General features: G+C 39.1%; 2 protein-coding genes across 3 annotated transcripts; both read left to right on the top strand.

Annotated features, from left to right (window-relative positions):
• The first annotated feature begins 809 nt into the window (after positions 1 to 809).
• Positions 810 to 10,177, top strand: pabpc4 (poly(A) binding protein, cytoplasmic 4 (inducible form)). Of its 2 annotated transcripts, none has more exons than XM_030127300.1 (15): positions 810 to 1,469; positions 4,201 to 4,394; positions 5,084 to 5,199; positions 6,206 to 6,345; positions 6,432 to 6,526; positions 7,395 to 7,532; positions 7,633 to 7,728; positions 7,804 to 8,073; positions 8,547 to 8,637; positions 8,740 to 8,835; positions 8,974 to 9,104; positions 9,184 to 9,274; positions 9,358 to 9,488; positions 9,568 to 9,680; positions 9,793 to 10,177. In XM_030127300.1, the coding sequence occupies exons 1-14, from the start codon at positions 1,277 to 1,279 to the stop codon at positions 9,667 to 9,669; spliced, it is 1,884 nt and encodes a 627-aa protein (XP_029983160.1). In that variant the 5' UTR covers positions 810 to 1,276; the 3' UTR covers positions 9,670 to 9,680; positions 9,793 to 10,177. The 2 variants fall into 2 exon arrangements, with proteins under 2 accessions (XP_029983160.1, XP_029983159.1); XM_030127299.1 differs by having other exon boundaries at positions 9,568 to 9,691; positions 9,793 to 9,977.
• A 1,141-nt stretch (positions 10,178 to 11,318) lies between these two features.
• Positions 11,319 to 15,661, top strand: ppie (peptidylprolyl isomerase E (cyclophilin E)). Its single transcript, XM_030127301.1, has 10 exons — positions 11,319 to 11,390; positions 11,906 to 12,004; positions 12,121 to 12,164; positions 13,459 to 13,485; positions 13,597 to 13,678; positions 13,769 to 13,872; positions 13,958 to 14,081; positions 14,207 to 14,392; positions 14,503 to 14,645; positions 15,457 to 15,661. Exons 1-10 carry the CDS (start codon positions 11,360 to 11,362, stop codon positions 15,523 to 15,525), a joined length of 909 nt encoding a protein of 302 aa, XP_029983161.1. The 5' UTR covers positions 11,319 to 11,359; the 3' UTR covers positions 15,526 to 15,661.
• The last annotated feature ends 1,712 nt before the right edge of the window (positions 15,662 to 17,373 follow it).

Below are 17,373 nucleotides of genomic sequence, written 5' to 3'. Positions count from 1 at the left end.
GTTTGATGGACGGCCGATTCCTCCACATCTGGAGGAGGCAGCTATTGAAGAGGAATCCCAGAGAAAAAAGCGATGTGAAAAAGTTGAGGCCCTCCCTCTGCCAGGGGAAGTCAACATCGATGACATGGAGATGTTGGCACAGAAGCAAACAGAGGTGTGTGAGGAGAGAAATTATGTACAACCAGTAATCCGCAGTAAAATACAGTTTTCCAGAAGTGTGGATGGATCACAGGCATTGAGCTATGAAGAGGAAGTGATGCAGGAGGAAGAAGGAATGGGTGACATTAGAAATCTGGGGATGCATGGATTTAAGAAAGGGGGTCTGCTTTCAACTTTCCTGGATCTACTGAGGTAACTAATTGATAAAACCCAGATTGTTATAATTTTAATGATTACTGTATTTTATGAATTTTGTATGTGCAAGTGATTTGCTTTCTTTATCTTTAGGAGGATGGACAAAGCAGAATAACTGCCACATGAAATCATTGCTTTTAAGATGTTAAACTGAATAAATATATTTTGACACATAAGATGCAGAGGTTTTTTTTGTTGTTTTTTTTTTCAAACTTGAAACCTGACTTGGATTATGCATGCATTTCCCTTTTTTTTCCTGCAGTGTTTTCAGCTCAAACCTCGTATTCCCACCCAGATGTCGCTGTAGGGAGCTGGGCTCTGTAGTTGGGACACTAGTGTGCGCTCTCCCTTTTAAACCGCATGCTCACTTTTGTTTTTTTTCCTCTCCTAAGTTTGACCCTGGCCACTATTTCCTCCGCACCGCACTGTCTATAAAGTGCCCATGCTTTCCTCACGCAGTCTCTTTCCCCGGCCACAAACAACCGTGAGTGTCTAACTCACTGTTCTTGAAAAACTTATATAAAAATAATATAAAAAATATAAAATCCAGAAAATCTTCATAAAAACAAGTACCGTACTACTGAAAGAAATACAAACGCTTTTATAAAACAAAAAAAATCGCAAAATATTAATTTATAAAAAATAAGAACAGGAGGCCTCGGGCTTATCCCGAAGTTGGCGTCTTTTAGAGGAAGAAATACTTGAAGACCTGGGTTTATAAGATTTTTTTTCTCAGGTTTGATAATTTTTCGGTAAGCTGTGGAAAGTACTCCGGCCACAGCCAGCTGTCTGTCCACGGTGCGTGTCTTCATTAGGTGAGAAGCGACGCGCAGTTTGGACACGGATCACACTTTATATCGGCTTTTTTTCCTTTTTATTGTGAGGGAAGATTTGCGTTCATTTATTTTGTGAAGTCCAAGATATGAACACAGCGACGGGGAGTTATCCGATGGCTTCTCTTTACGTTGGCGACCTGCACCCCGACATCACGGAGGCTATGCTGTACGAGAAATTCAGCCCCGCCGGACCGGTGCTCTCCATTCGGGTATGCAGGGACATGATCACCCGCCGATCTCTGGGATACGCATATGTCAACTTCTCCCAACCTGCTGACGGTAAGAACACATGTGAGCCGGTGTGTGGACAGCTCGTGCATGCTACTGGCACGCGTCAGGACGTGGGGCTTTAAAAGACACGCATGCATCCCTGTCACACATGTTCAATGTCACTTGTAAACCAGGCTTTAGGCAACATCACAGCCCAGACAATCCACTACTAAAGTGACACTTAGTGCGTTGGATCAGATCATAGCAGTCAGAAATATCCAGAAGACAGATGGTAGTTTTCTGGAGGCATTTGACCCATATAGGCTCCTGCCCCAGTTCTTCTATACTCCTTATGAAATATGCCACTTCTATCACACTGCTCTACAATCTTTTAGTAATGATCTGCATCAGATTAAATGTGCACAATCCCCACTTTAATAAGATAAAAACAAATGACAAAAGTGTTGGTAAGCTCATGTTTTCAATGTATCTCATTGGTTTTTGTACATTTATACAATAGATTTATAAATCTCCTACTAGAAAGATCCTGTAAAGTGAATGTTTTGTAATGTGTAGATAATGTTTAGATCTGGTAGCTCTGAGACCAACATTGCTTTTGAGTAAAGCCCATTCTCTCATTATGTCTAACAATTTCAAATTTTAACCTAAGATTCTATTTCAGAAACTACAGCCAACAGCATTTTTTATTTAATTTTTCTCAAATAGTGACTTAAACTTTTATTCTAGAGGTATTTTACTTGTAGACCAGTGCAATCAAACCCACTCCACTGTTTAAGTTCATCATTTAACTCACTGTCTGTGCAGGCGTGTGTAAAGTTTTGCACATCTTACTTGTTCAACCAAAAGTGACCCATTTCTGCTCCTATTTAAAGGGCCATTGAATTGAGTTAAATCCCATTATCTTCAGCTGCTTTGTTTGCTTATAAAATGAAAAGAGACAATCACAGCTGAACAATAACCCCTGCCCTCTCTGTGTGACATTCCAGTCATGTACAGTGTGGTATCTGAGAGAATATTAATGCCTTCGTCTTGTTTCTACTTTGAGTTAATCCCAGATGAGTTAAATCATGTTGGTTTGTCTTGTCTTGAAGATATTGTGCATGTCTGTATAAATACTACAAAAAAAAAGACACTTCCATTGTATCACACAAGTCAACAACTGCTTTCATTGTATAGCATTTCCATTCCATTGGTACCAAAACATTGAGCAATGGTGGCAGGTGTTGTGGTTGTGTATGGAGGCCCAGTGGAACTGTTTACATTGTGTGGACTTTTTTGCCCCTTGTATCAGCATTAAACACCTGTCACAACTTATCTCGGCTACAGCCTGTTACCAAAACCCAAACGTAATGATAAGTTACAACTGGCTGACATCCAGGAAGGTAGGATCTGGAGTAAATGTAAGAGGAGCCACAAGTGAGAAGACATGACACCATTTGTTGGCAGTTTGGGGGTGTAGGTTTTGGGGGGGATGGTAGTTATCAGGTTTTTTTAATGGAGTCCCAGCGTGTCTCTATCAAATAGTGATCATTTACTGGATTTTACTGAAAACATACCCAACCTGAAATGTTGCGTGTTACTTATACTAGAAATTTGATGTAAAGGCAGGATGTAGTTTCCGTCTCTATTAGATTTCTTTTTGTCACGAGACCTGGTGTTGCTCATCTGAGCATTCTTGTTTTATGTGTCTCTTCCCCATCAATGGTAGAGAATGCTCTACTCACAGTGCACACTCCACATACCTCTCAGGACCCCTCTCTAAATTTAGAACATCTGCGTAGCCCAGAATTTGCCTGCACACAATACATTTTAGTTCTCACATGAATAATATGAGTTGACAGGACAGGACAGCAGTGATCATTCAGAATGTAAATCAATGTTATTTGTACTTCACAGCATAATTATCTAAACTTGCCATACATCACTTAACATATGAATAAGAGGTATATATTTTACGAATGACTTGGCCAGTTTTAAATTATGTTGTCTCTGTACCTTCCAGAATTCCTTATGTTAGACATTGATCACACACCTTCTCTGAGCAAACGGGTTGTGAAGTACAATTGCAAGCCAAACTGCTGATGCCAGCAGACGCAAGGCAGCTCCGTTTTGTTTACCAGACACTTTTAGCTGGAAAGCCTGGCCTGTGTGTGTCTGTTGCTGTGGAGTGACCGAACAAAAGGATGTTTGGCATGCGTGCCCACACTGGACATGAGAGGCTACGTTGGAAATACGGCAATAGAAAGAGAGACTGACGGTACAAAATGAACCTTAAACTGTAGCCAGACATAATTTCAAATGACTGAAAGGCCAATAAAGACTTGATGTTCATTTAAAGTACATGGCCTACTGCACTGGTACTTCAACTGACCTAGCAGCATGTGGTGAGTCAGAGAAGAGGGCCATGTGCTCCCAGCTTGCCCACTGCAGCTGCCACACTTGTCCCAGCTGCTCACAGACAGCTCACCGGCCACATGGTCTGCTGCAGTATCTTAACCATGTCACACGTGCTTAGATTGTACGTGTGAGCAGGGATGTCTCCATGTGGCCCACACTGCACCAAAGATCAAACTCTCCAAACATCCCCTAAAGTGTCGATAGAACAACTGTTGCACCATGAAGCTGTAGAATTCAAAGAAAATGGCTCCAATTAAGTGGCAGAGTTAATGTATAGTATATTACCTGCTCCATGTTTTCACATTTGTGCTTTGATGTAAACAAACACCCGTAACCTTTCCCTCCACCTCTCCGCCCCTCCTACATTCTGTTTCCTCACCAGCCGAGAGAGCCCTGGATACCATGAACTTCGACGTGGTGAAAGGGAAGCCAATCAGAATCATGTGGTCCCAAAGAGACCCCTCCCTCAGGAAGTCTGGAGTGGGCAACGTGTTCATCAAGAACCTTGATAAGTCCATCGATAACAAAGCCCTTTATGACACCTTCTCCGCCTTTGGAAACATCCTCTCCTGCAAGGTAGAGCTGCCCTCAACTGGACTAGGAAGGATTATTATTTCTCTGAAGCTGTTGTGGAGATAAAAACGTGCATTTCCCAATTGACACTCTTTCCAACTGAGTAATTAGACGTATTTTTTTCCAGTTTTGTTACAGAACAGTCAGTTAAATCCTTGCTGTTTTCCCCATCTGCTGTGCATATGGGTGTTAAATTGCACATAAGTGAAAAGATGAAAAGGCAGATTTGCAGTAGTGTTAAAACAGTTCAACACCTATTGGCACCATTAAAGGCCTCTAATTTAAGACCATCTTTTAAAGTTTACTGCGACAATTTGTGGTGTCACAGGGGTGTTATGTGCTGGACTGTTTGCTGCATGGGGGCAGTGACTTCCTGAAGTCAGACAAGACACCAGAAGGTCACTGCAGTCAGCCTAGAAAGGGCATACAGGGCATTATAATAAGGGAGGGGGGGTCCTCATAACAACTCTATACTGTAGCTTTTGTGTAGATTTATAGTTCAAGTTCTGGAAGGACTGAGAAAAATAATCCTATACCCTAATTTTTTGAGCTAATTGAACCAACTGTTGACTAGCTTTATATTTAATTCACCACTGGAAATCAGATTATTCCTCAAAATGTGTAAAGTATTAACTATGTTTGATGTTTTTCTACCGTGTGCACATTCAACATGTTGTCTTCTTGTGGTCCAGGTGGTTTGCGATGAAAACGGCTCCAAAGGTTACGCATTTGTCCACTTTGAGACGCAGGATGCAGCCGATCGTGCCATTGAAAAGATGAACGGCATGCTTCTGAATGACCGCAAGGTGTGAGTGTCTGATTATCTTGGAGCTTTTCTTCTTGGGGTTTATTATTGTTCGATAAAACCTAATTAGACAAATCAGTTAATGTTAACGCAACATTCGATAGTGGCATTAGTTATTTCGACTTTAAATCATCCAGATGTAACATACAGATGTGTTTTATTTGATATAAAGTGTATTTTGTGTCTGATGTGTAAACTTGACCTGTTTGTTCTTCACTTCTGTTGAGTGAACTGACTTTTCGTGTCTTTTTTCAGTTGGTTGAGTTTGTGTGTGAATAATATGACTAATAAGCTCATTTCTCACTGGCCAGTATGAAGATAAACCTCTAAAAGACTGATAACAAACTAAAAACGTACTCAATCCGATCTTTCCTACCAGTCGCATTTTCTGTTGCCTCATTTGTCCACTTGCTGGTCACCCATCTTCGAGTGCTTGTATGTGTGTGTGTGTATGACCACGCTTGTGTGTTTTAGTGATGGATCGAATGCAGGAATGCAATACTGGATGGCAGAAGGGGAGAGGTCCACGTAGCAAGGTATATAAGATCATTTGGTCCTCCTCAGCTTTCCTTTGTACTGTGAGACTCTGTTCCTCCATCCCTCTCCATCCACCTCATCAAGTTTTGGACCAAGAATTATGATGGTTGTCACTGTGTTGTCTAGCATGCCAACATATCTGCCTGCTTCTGGTGATATTAACAGCAGTTAAATGTTTTTTTTTTATGTTTTTGTTTTTATCCCAGGAATGATGAGTCACATGATGAAATGTAACTGTGTCTTTGTGAATGTTGTCCTTGTTTTTGGTAAAAGAATGTACATTTACACATGACTTGCTTGCGTCAGGTCTTCGTCTGTTGGAAAAACGTTCTGTACCCGGAAACACGGATATCCACTTGTTTTAGATCGGAAAAATGGAAGTCAAAAGAAATGGGTCCTGGTTTGTTTTTTTCCCAGCTCAGTCGGGACTGTTTTGTAAGAGTGTGTGTCGCTGCTCTCCCTCCATCCTCAGGTTTGTCGGGCGTTTCAAATCTCGCAAAGAGCGGGAGGCTGAGCTCGGTGCTAAAGCCAAAGAGTTTACCAATGTCTACATCAAGAACTTTGGTGACGATATGGACGATGAGCGACTGAAGGAGCTTTTTGACAAATATGGTAAACTGAGATTAGATGAGTCCAAACCCCAGCATTGTGTAGTTCTTCAAAACCTTACAGTCATATGTTTTTGACTGAATTTGCAGGAAAAACACTCAGCGTGAAGGTGATGACAGACCCCACCGGCAAATCCAGAGGCTTTGGATTCGTCAGTTATGAGAAGCACGAGGATGCTAACAAGGTACATTAGCCTCATCTAAATGTGTCTATAAAAGTCTGTCTTAACCCATAAAGGCCCAGTGCTACTTTTGTGGTCATCCCCAAATGATTTTTTTCCCCCTATATTTAACATTTCTTTAGTGATTTGTTACCGTTTATTATAAAATATTCCTCTGTATTTTACATTTTTCCAGTGAAAATCTGATATTTTCCATTATTGAATGTACTGATCATATAGATGCTCATAAAAGCTCAGATTAAAGTTGAGGGTTATTATATCAAAAAACAGAGAAAAGTGAAGAAAAACTGACTTTTTCCCGTACAATATATAATTAACCTCGTAAGACCCAGCTATGGGTTTTCTGTCCACATTTGTGGACAAGAGTTTCACAACTTTATACAAAAAAAAAAAGAAAGAAAACTGTCCACCACAAAGGACATTCCATAAAAAATTTAAAAACTGCAGCTGAAAAAACTGTTGCATAATGATGTTTTCAATATAGGCACTTATTTAATAAAAAACAAAAAAGTTTGTACTTTGCTGACATTTCCTTTGTCTTAGGAGGTTAACTGAACATAAACCAAGTGTCTCCATCCACTGTCATTGATCCAGTTCCATGGGTTTTACTGGTGAATCAATGTTGTAGAAGATGACTGTGTTTCCTTGTTCACTATGGAGCCTCTAAACATCCAAATGGATCATATCTAATGACCATGAAAAGATGACAAACTGTATTTTATACCAATTATTTACATGTATTGATAGGATTAGTAAATCAACAGGTATTAAACATTTTAGATTAGTAGATGGTTTTGGTCTTTGGTGGATGTTTGAGTCTTTATGGGTTAATCAGTCAGTTTCTCACTGATCTGAGTCTCTTCATCCTCAGGCTGTAGAGGACATGAACGGCACCGAACTCAATGGCAAAACTGTGTTTGTGGGCCGAGCTCAGAAGAAGATGGAGAGGCAGGCAGAGCTGAAGAGGAAGTTTGAGCTACTGAAGCAAGAAAGGATCAGCCGTTATCAGGTCTGAAGAAACTAGGCCAGAGATCACACTGAGCCTGTTAATCATGTATTTTGACTGTAAAAGACGATAATGTGTCATGGCTGCTTGTCTATGGCTTCAGGGAGTTAACCTTTACATTAAAAACCTGGATGACACCATAGATGATGAGAAACTACGTAAGGAGTTCTCTCCATTTGGATCCATTACAAGTGCTAAGGTGAGACGGATCTGACATTAGCTCAAGGCATTATCACTTATCCTTGCACTCACTGTATATCTATTTATTTTTTAGGTTATGCTTGAAGAGGGTCGCTCCAAGGGCTTTGGTTTTGTCTGCTTCTCCTCCCCTGAGGAGGCCACTAAAGCTGTGACGGAGATGAACGGACGTATTGTTGGCTCCAAACCCCTCTATGTGGCTCTGGCTCAGCGTAAAGAAGAGCGCAAAGCCCATCTCACCAACCAGTACATGCAGCGCATCGCTGGCATGAGGGCCATGCCAGCAAATGCCATCATTAATCAGTTCCAGCCCACTAGTGGCTACTTCATGCCAGCTGTGCCACAGGTGAGCAGTGTTGTTAAGTCTGGAGTCTAAAATCCAATAATTGGAAGTGTAGGTCTTAAAATGTCTTGAACAGAATTGCTAAATTTAGGAGATTTTGGTATAAAGACATTAGAGTTGCGTGGTATATCAGAAATCCATAAAAAGTCACTAGAAAAGGCCACGTCAGTCTGGTACAACAGAATTGAAATGTGAAATGGGTCATAAATTATGTTCATTGTGATTGTAAAAAGTGTTCAGTTCAACCTGTTGCAACTTGCAGAAACCCTGGTGAGAAAGTCATAGTTTGACACGGTACATGTTGTCAGCCTTAGTACTTAAGAAATTTAGTAAACGCATTTTGCAACTGCATTGTCCTAAGATCATTAAGCAAATCTCTGAGATTCTATCAAAAATATTTCATAGACTCTTTTATTTCAGAAAATATAAATTCAGAGTAGGGATGCCATAGGTAAATATATTTGCTTATTTTCCAGGCCCAGAATAGGACTACGTACTATGCACCCAATCAGCTGGCCCAAATGAGACCCAATCCTCGGTGGCAGCAACAAGGAGGAAGAGGTCAAGGTGAGGACACAGCAGTTTAAGAGGCCACATCTGTCTAAATCTAGTAATTATACTCTATGAAACCAATTTTCATGTTTTACCTCTGCATTCTGTAACTTCCAGGTGGTTTCCAGGGCATCCCAGGCTCATTGCGTCAGCCAGGTCCTCGGGCCAACCTCAGACACATGACTCCTAGCGGTGGAGCACAAGGCCCACGAGGTGCGTCCACAGATAACACCAGACCAAAATCATCCACAGAAGCTCACTTCCTCTGGCTTTGGCTGTTTAATTGTAGTGGTAAATCTGGTTGCAAAGACACTGTATGAATTCTGTTCATTATTTTCTCCTCTCTGCTAGCTTCTGGTCAGAACATGGCTCCTCGTCCCTCAATGGGAGTCCCCGGTCCCAGAGCCATGCCTCCTTACAAATACGCCAGCGGTGTCCGCAACCCCAACCCACAGGTGGTTCAACCTATTGCCTTACAGCAGGTATGAACCCAAGGGCCAATCACATCACCTTGTATTCAGCTGTACCCAGACTCTAAACGTCCTTTATGTGTCCTCTCAGTCTCAGCCAGCTGTGCACGTTCAGGGCCAGGAGCCTCTCACAGCCTCCATGCTGGCTGCTGCACCTCCACAGGAGCAAAAGCAGATGCTAGGTAAGAATTCCCTTCCACAATGAGCAACCCTTATTTCCTTCCAGGTTTCATTAGGTTGATTTAGCCTCTAATTTTCCAAACAGGGGAGCGTCTGTTTCCTCTGATTCAGGCCATGCATGCCAACCTGGCAGGTAAAATCACTGGCATGCTGCTGGAGATTGACAACTCTGAGTTACTACACATGCTGGAGTCCCATGAATCTCTGCGTTCAAAGGTAACTCACTTCATCAGCTCTAAAAAGATCTGCTCATCTTGTAGGTTATGTTCTCTGATTATTGTTACTGTTTGTTCAGGTGGAAGAAGCTGTTGCAGTGCTGCAGGCCCACCAGGCTAAGAAAGATGCCACACAGAAAGTGGGTGGTATGGCTACCACTACTGCTGCAGCCACATCCTGAAGACTGCCGCTGTAATAAATTGGTATAATCCCACATAAGATGTTGCATTATTTAACTTATTACACACATATGTTGACTACTTGGGCTGTATGGAACTAATAAAAAGTCATTGTTTTGTTCCAGGTCACAGTTAAATGAGCAGAGACGGAGAGAACACTACACTGAATCCAAAAAACCTGAGTCCTCTAATGATAAAACAAAAATCAAGAAAAAAAAAAACTGAAAATGAACATTTTAAAATATACTTGAACATTTTGAAAAAAAAAAAATTACAGTTCATAATTTTCTAGTTCTGTAATACTTGTAAACTGCAAAAAGCAATAATGCAAATGAATCTTGAATGAAGGCCCTTCATTTTGTGGTGAAGGAGAGAAGCCCTTTTTTAGGAAAATGAGCCTTGTTCTTTTTCTTTGCTTGGAAGTTTCATGTTTGATTTGAAATGATGAAATCCTCCATCCCATCATGTTATCATGGGTGTGGTATTCTAAATAAAGGGATGAAATATAAAGTTTGCTACCCTTGTGTTACTTTAATGCTTATACTTTTGTTTCTTAAGTTTTGAGTGTGTATGGTTGGATTTTTACCTTTATCAACAGCAATATATCAGTCAATCAATAAATAATCCAAACCAAACATTTAGAATGACATCCTCAATTTGCCTTTTCAATGAACAGAACTGTGGCATAAAATAACCATTCTAATAGGTGTACTCTTACTGATTACGCTGAAAAAAAAAAAAAAACCTCTTGATAAGTCACAGTCAATTTGAGGTTAAACATCTTCATGAAGAAATATATAATATTTCTTTAATTATAAAATAATGTTTTAATGTCACTTAATGCTCCTTTACAGACAGAGAGTGAGTTTAATGGCATGCAATGCAGTTAGACCGAGAGCTCACTATGCATGAATACGTACAGTTTTTCAACCATGTGATTTGATGTAAATATGACTTTTTTTTCTTTCATTAAAAGTTTTTAAACCACATGACATCTCATGTCATTCGCATCAGAATCACCATACCTGATTGTGTTTTATTTTTGGGGGGATATACAGAAGGAAGACCACTACATTCAGAATAACTTCACTGTCATCACATGTAACTAGAGAACTTATAGGAAGCAAATGGGGTAAGAGCCAATGACATTTAAAAATCATGAGGGGAAATCCACTTGCATTGAAAGACAAAGTGTATCTTGCAAAATGTTATTCATGGATGAGACATTATAAATTTTTGCATATAAGTACAATGACCGCTATAAAAGGTTTGGGATTAAAAAAAATTCAAGAGCTGATATTTTCAAACAGATATGTTAGTTTTTGGTAAATTAAAAGCAAATAATCTACTTTATTATTACAGCTGAAGTCAGTTTTATTTTCAGCCTGTCATATCAAATACTCCAAATGAAAACCCTTTAGCGTCATTATTATAAAGTGCACCAATATTTATTTAAAGCATTTACACAGGCTAAAAGAAATAAACCTGTATTTATGAAGAGTAGAAGTGATCTGGATAAAAAAAAAACATCAATATTTCTGCATAAAATTATCTTTTCGCTCTGGTCATAGTGACAGTACTGATATTGTCCAACAGGTGGCACTAGAGCGGGTTATACCAGAGGGGGAGGGCTTTAGATTCAGTGGACCAATGAGACGCTGCCGGGGTCAGAGTTGATAGGTTAACTCCAATATGGCCGCTAATAAACGAGTGTTGTATGTTGGTGAGTTTATGCTACTTTTTAGAAACTTTCGCTGAAATTATTTTATTTCAGTATATCTTGTTAGCAAGCTAAGAGCGTTAGTTTATAATATATCATTTTAGGTGCAATTTAACATGCTTGAAGTCTGTATAACACAGAAAAAGACATAGGATGCGTTTGAATCGACCCGTGTTCCCGGCATAATGTTAACACGCCAACTAAAAATATGTAAACTGTAGAAGCTTTGTCGATCTTAAAGTTTTCCCAGAACGAGTATTAAACACATTATGATATATGTTAACTTGGGAGAAAAATAAATATGAGCATCAAATTCCGTTGAAGGCTTTACTTTAGTAGCTCCCGACTCCGTTAGTTCTTGAATGCAACACATAAGACTACTTCACAGCCCTCGTTTCTGGTCAGAATATAAATAAATGACCTTAAAAATAGTGTAAATACTTCTGTTTAACTGTGATTTTCTCCGTTTACATTTTTAATATCGACAAGCTCAGTCTCAGTGCTGTTTTTCCTTTAAGGTGGCCTGGCAGAGGAGGTGGATGAGAAGGTGTTACACGCAGCGTTTATCCCGTTTGGAGACATCACAGATATCCAGATACCTTTAGACTATGAAACAGGTAACATCACACCTGCTGCTATTTGTTATGACTATTCTTGGCTTTAAATCCCTGTAGGCACACGTTTGTCATTTATTTTCTTTAGTTTACTAATGTGCTGTATGTTCACTTTTCAGAAAAACACAGAGGATTTGCCTTTATTGAATTTGAACTGGCAGAGGTATGTCCATGTTCTGCTGTTACCACTAAATACAACACTTTGAATAACATATTAATACAACTGTATGACCATATCAGCCCACATTTTTTAAACACAAACCTTGGATATGTCTAAGTAAATCTTCCACATGTGTACTGTATTATGACACTGTAATTATTTTTTTTTTTATGTTGATGTTATATAATAATATTAATCTCTCTTTATACATAGAACTTTTACAAATGCTCTTTAACAGCAAAAGAAACAATGAAAACAGTGAGTGTGTCACCCGTCAATGAAACAATAGTGAACAAGGCTTACAGGCAAATATACAAATACTTACTTATATAATGAAAAGAATTTAAAACAAAAATTTATATTAGTGAAGCGGTTACCCATTATGGTGATAAAAAGGAATGAGAGAAAGAAGGGACCTAAAAACTACATAGGGGATTAAAAGTACAACCAGTAAGACTGGAGTAAGTAAAGTCAAGGATATGATAAGTATGTTAAATAAAATGAATACAAAATGCTAAAGCAGAATAAAAATTAAACTGAAAACAAATATGAATGTAAAAGTCACATAAAAGTAAACATATAAATGCGTTTTTAAAAAGTGATGTCAAAGAGGTTACTGAGTCTGCAGATCTTATGTCCTTGGACAGGTTTTTCCAGAGTTGAGGCTATTGCCATCTGAGCATCTCGACTCAGGCGCGACCCTCTTATTCAAGGATCTAAGGTCATGAGTTTGCCTATAGGAGGTCAACAGTTCAGATGTAAAAGTAGGAGCCAGACCCAGACACACTTTAAGAGTGATCAGTAAAACCTTAAAATCAGTTTTAAAATTAAGTGAGCCAGTGCAGTCGAGCTGCTTGAGTAAAAATTACATTCAGCCATAAAAACATGTCTTTTACACAGACACATAATGTGCTCAGTGGCCCAATGAGAAACAGATGGAGTTTGATGTTACTAGTAGCAGTTGTTGGTGGTGTTATGTGTTATCATGTGAACAGTAACTACATGCAATAGTAAATACAGTAAATAGTAAATACATGCATAAATACATAAATACAACAGTAACTACATGCAATAGTTTTATCTGTATCCTATGTAAACAGCTTTATTCAGTCTTTATTTTAATAAGGGTAAATATTAGACTACTGCAGTCACACACACACACACACAAACAAACACACACACACACACACACGTGCGCGCACACACACACACACACACACACACACAGTGATGTTTAGCCATAATTGACTGTCTGTGGTACATATATTTTTAAATAATGAGTCAATGTTCTCCTTAGGATGCAGCAGCAGCCATTGATAACATGGTAAGTGGTTCATATTTCTGAACATATTGAGATTTTATTTTTGAGCTAGCATCACATTAGCTGATAAGTGATGTTTTGTTATGTTGATCTATGTTTTATTTGTTGTTATAGAATGAGTCTGAGCTTTTCGGTCGGACTATCAGGGTCAACATCGCCAAGCCCATGAGAATCAAAGAAGGCTCATCTCGGCCAGGTAATTAATTAGAACCTGCTCACAGACATCTTTTTTACTGGACTGTCAATGGAAACACCTCTTCTAACATGAACCGTGGCTCTCCACTAGTGTGGTCGGATGACGACTGGTTGAAGAAGTTCTCAGGGAAGACAGTGGAGGAGGCTGAGGGGGAGGCAGTGGCTGGAGAGTCGGCCAACACTGCCACACAGGAGGTGAGATGACTTCCTTTACAATTCCATTGTGGACGCTGACATTTCTGATGTTTAATAATAACTGTAATCTGGTCTTTTTATTCAGGCTGAGCCCCCAGCTAAGAGGGGCAGGGTTAATCCTCAGGTCTACATGGACATCAAGATCGGAAACAAGCCTGCAGGAAGACTACGCTTTCTTCTCCGGGCTGACATTGTTCCTATGACAGCAGGTGTGTTTGCAGTGGTTTTATAAAGGTGTTTATCAGTTGAAATCTTTCAAAGTCCATAATGTAGCTGCTGTAACTACTTGAATTGCTTTCAAAATACAACATGTCTTTTCTTGTGTGTTGTTTAGAGAACTTCCGCTGCTTGTGCACACATGAAAAGGGTTTTGGCTACAAGGGTAGCAGCTTCCACCGTATCATCCCTCAGTTTATGTGTCAGGGAGGTGACTTCACCAACCACAACGGCACTGGTGGAAAGTCCATCTATGGCAGGAAGTTTGAGGATGAAAACTTTGTCCTCAAACACACTGCTGCAGGTTAGGAGTCTTCTAGACCAAATATTGTCTGTCTAATGGATGCTTTAAGGTGTATCTGCTGATTTCTAGTAGCTCCTGTAGGTAACAGACTTTGTCTCTTGTGTGCGCAGGGCAGCTCTCCATGGCCAACTCTGGAACAAACACCAACGGCTCACAGTTTTTCATCACCACTGATAAAACTGACTGGCTGGATGGAAAACATGTAGTGTTTGGTGAAATGGTGGAGGGGATGGATGTACTTCGGGCAATGGAGGTAAAGAGGTGTACTGCAGCTTTGTATCAGATTTTTCAATAAAAATACTTTAGTCAATAATAGCAGAATTAATATCAGAATCCAGTGTTAACCACAGTGCCATAACAATCCAATTAACTTTTTTTGTTCTGGTTATTGGTTAAACAGCGGTTTTGCCATATTCTTTTCTATTTCCTCTTTTCTTCATGTGCTCTGTTCTGGATAAAGTAAGCATATGAAAAACAGAAATCAAAATTAAAGCAAGAATATACTACTCAGAAATGTGTAGTAGCTGTCACTTTTTTTAAAGGATCAAGTGAAACGTTTTACAGTAGTTTGTGTTAAGATGCACACATTGTTTTTGAGTAAATGTATGTCATTTTTAGGGCTGCGCAGTTAATCAAATTGTAATTGTAACCTGTGTAATTACATAATCACAAAAGGCTGCAATTTTAAAGTGTGGGTTTAAGAGAATTTAGGGGGATCTAATAATAGAAATCATGAAATTAAATCCAACCTCTGCTGTCTGTGATACTTTGGATGTAGTGAAACTGGGCACAGAACATAAAAAACATGTAAAACATGCACAATGGAAGTCACATTTTGCCATTTGTTAAGCTCTTATTTTTGATGCTAGTTTCAGCTTACTTGGCAAGATATTTCCTAATGGGTGGATTTTTCTTGATAACCACAGTGCAGTATTGCTCACAATACTCACAATATGATGAATCTTGCCTCTAGTCTTTTATCGTGGTTTTGAAATATCAAGAAAATTGTATTTTGGCAATGTATTTGCTCATCTTTTAAATCTGATTCCTTTTCTTCCCTACAGGCTCAGGGAACAAAAGATGGCAAACCGAAGCAGAAAGTGATCATCTCGGACTGTGGAGAATATGCGTGATTAACAAAGAGTGTGTGTGTCTGTGTGTGTGGAGGCATTGAATGTCTCAGCGTCAGTATGTTCATGGTCTGTTCACTTTGAACCCACATTTTCTGCCATGTAAATATTTCAATAAACTCCTTTTATAAGTAAAGAATCCACAGCTTTCTGTTTGTTACTTTATATTACTTTGAATGGAAAACTGCTCTGCCTATTGTTGGCCTTCAACATTGTAATTACACAGTAAGAATAGTAATAGTAGCAGTAATGCAGGCACAGCTCAAAGAAGTTCACTATCGGTCAACAGCTATTTTAGAAAGAAGTAATTGTATGCATCCTACATTTGTTACATGTAAAGTAAAATATTTCTAGCATTTCTGATTTAAATTTTTGATAATTAGGGCCTACAGCTCCAAAAACAGAAAAACGTTAAAATATTGTGATACTTGATTTTGATTTGAATTGATCACTATTTATAAAGTAGAAAAGCCACACACGTACACACAACCACAGCCTGCTGACCTGACAGTTGACCAGAAAACACTCATTAATGTTCTCCATTAAGGAGGGTGAACCACAGGATACTGTCAACAGGCCTGGGTGTCTGTATTAAAACATTCATCGGACATTGACTGGAAAGGAACAGTGTGATATAAAGAGGGGGACAACCACAGCATTAAGACTGTCAAACAAAGCCAATTCAATAACTTAGGAGGGTGTCACCAAGGGTGGACTGAGGCTGGAGTCTGTGCATCATGAGCCACCACATACAGATGAGTCCAGCAAATGGGCATCAAGTGTCACATTCTCAGTGTCGACACACCTGAACCAGAAACCATGTCAGAAGAGTCCAACTGGACCACAACTCACTTAAACCAAAGTTCTCTTCAGATGATAGTCAATTTTACATTTCATTTGGTGATTAAAGTTCCAGTGTTTGACAGAAGAGTTGGCAAAATCCAAGTCAGTGATGATCTGGGGTGTCATGTCATCTGCTGGTGTTACTCCAAAGTGTTTTATTAAGTCAGTGCAGCTGTCTATCAGGAATATTTAAGGCACTTCATGCTTCTGTGTGTTGACAAGCTTAGTGGACATGCTGGTTTCACTGGTCTACTTTTTTTTTTTTTTTTTTTTTTTTTTTTTTTAGAAATGATCTGCCTCAGAGATCAAATGTGTTAAATAAGATGAATTGGATAACTAATGACATAAATGTTGATCAGCTGATGGTTTTAGTCTATATGACTGAAGTGTTATTGCACATTATTAGTTCATGTACATTTATACAATAGTTTTATAAATCTCCCAGTAGAAAGAACCTGTAAAGTGAATGCATTATGTACAGACAGTGTTTTGAAGCAGATGTGAGAGCTCAGAGACAGACATTCCTTTGGAGTAAAATACATTCTCTCATGAATTCTCAGAATTTCACATTCTGACCCAAGACTGTATCTTAGAGAAGACAGCCAAACAGCAGTTTTGTCTTTTTTTTTTTTTTTTTTTAAATTAGTAACTCAAATTTGGTAAAGTTTCATTACTTTTACTCTGGAGGCATTTTACTTTTAAAGCAGTGTATAATTTCTCAATTAAATGCTGCACAGAGGAAACTGCAGGATAAATATATATTATTTAAAATTTTACACTACCACAAGTTATATTTTGTTCTTTTCTATAATATATTCTACCTAAAATATGTCCATATTTAACAGAATATGGGTAAACCATGATTACATAACCAAACTTTGTTTTACAAAATTGTTTACATGTCACCCGCTGTTGACTAGTCGTACGGGTCTTCCTCTTTCCTTAATTGGGCAATAAGCGAAGCGAAGTGAAGCCAAGTGAAGCGAAGCAGCCACACCTGGGCAGGTC

Source organism: Sphaeramia orbicularis, chromosome 22 (genome assembly GCF_902148855.1).
Source record: "Sphaeramia orbicularis chromosome 22, fSphaOr1.1, whole genome shotgun sequence".
NCBI lineage: Eukaryota > Metazoa > Chordata > Actinopteri > Kurtiformes > Apogonidae > Sphaeramia > Sphaeramia orbicularis.
Note: the sequence above shows the minus strand (reverse complement) of the source record. Positions and strands in the feature narration are given on the sequence as shown.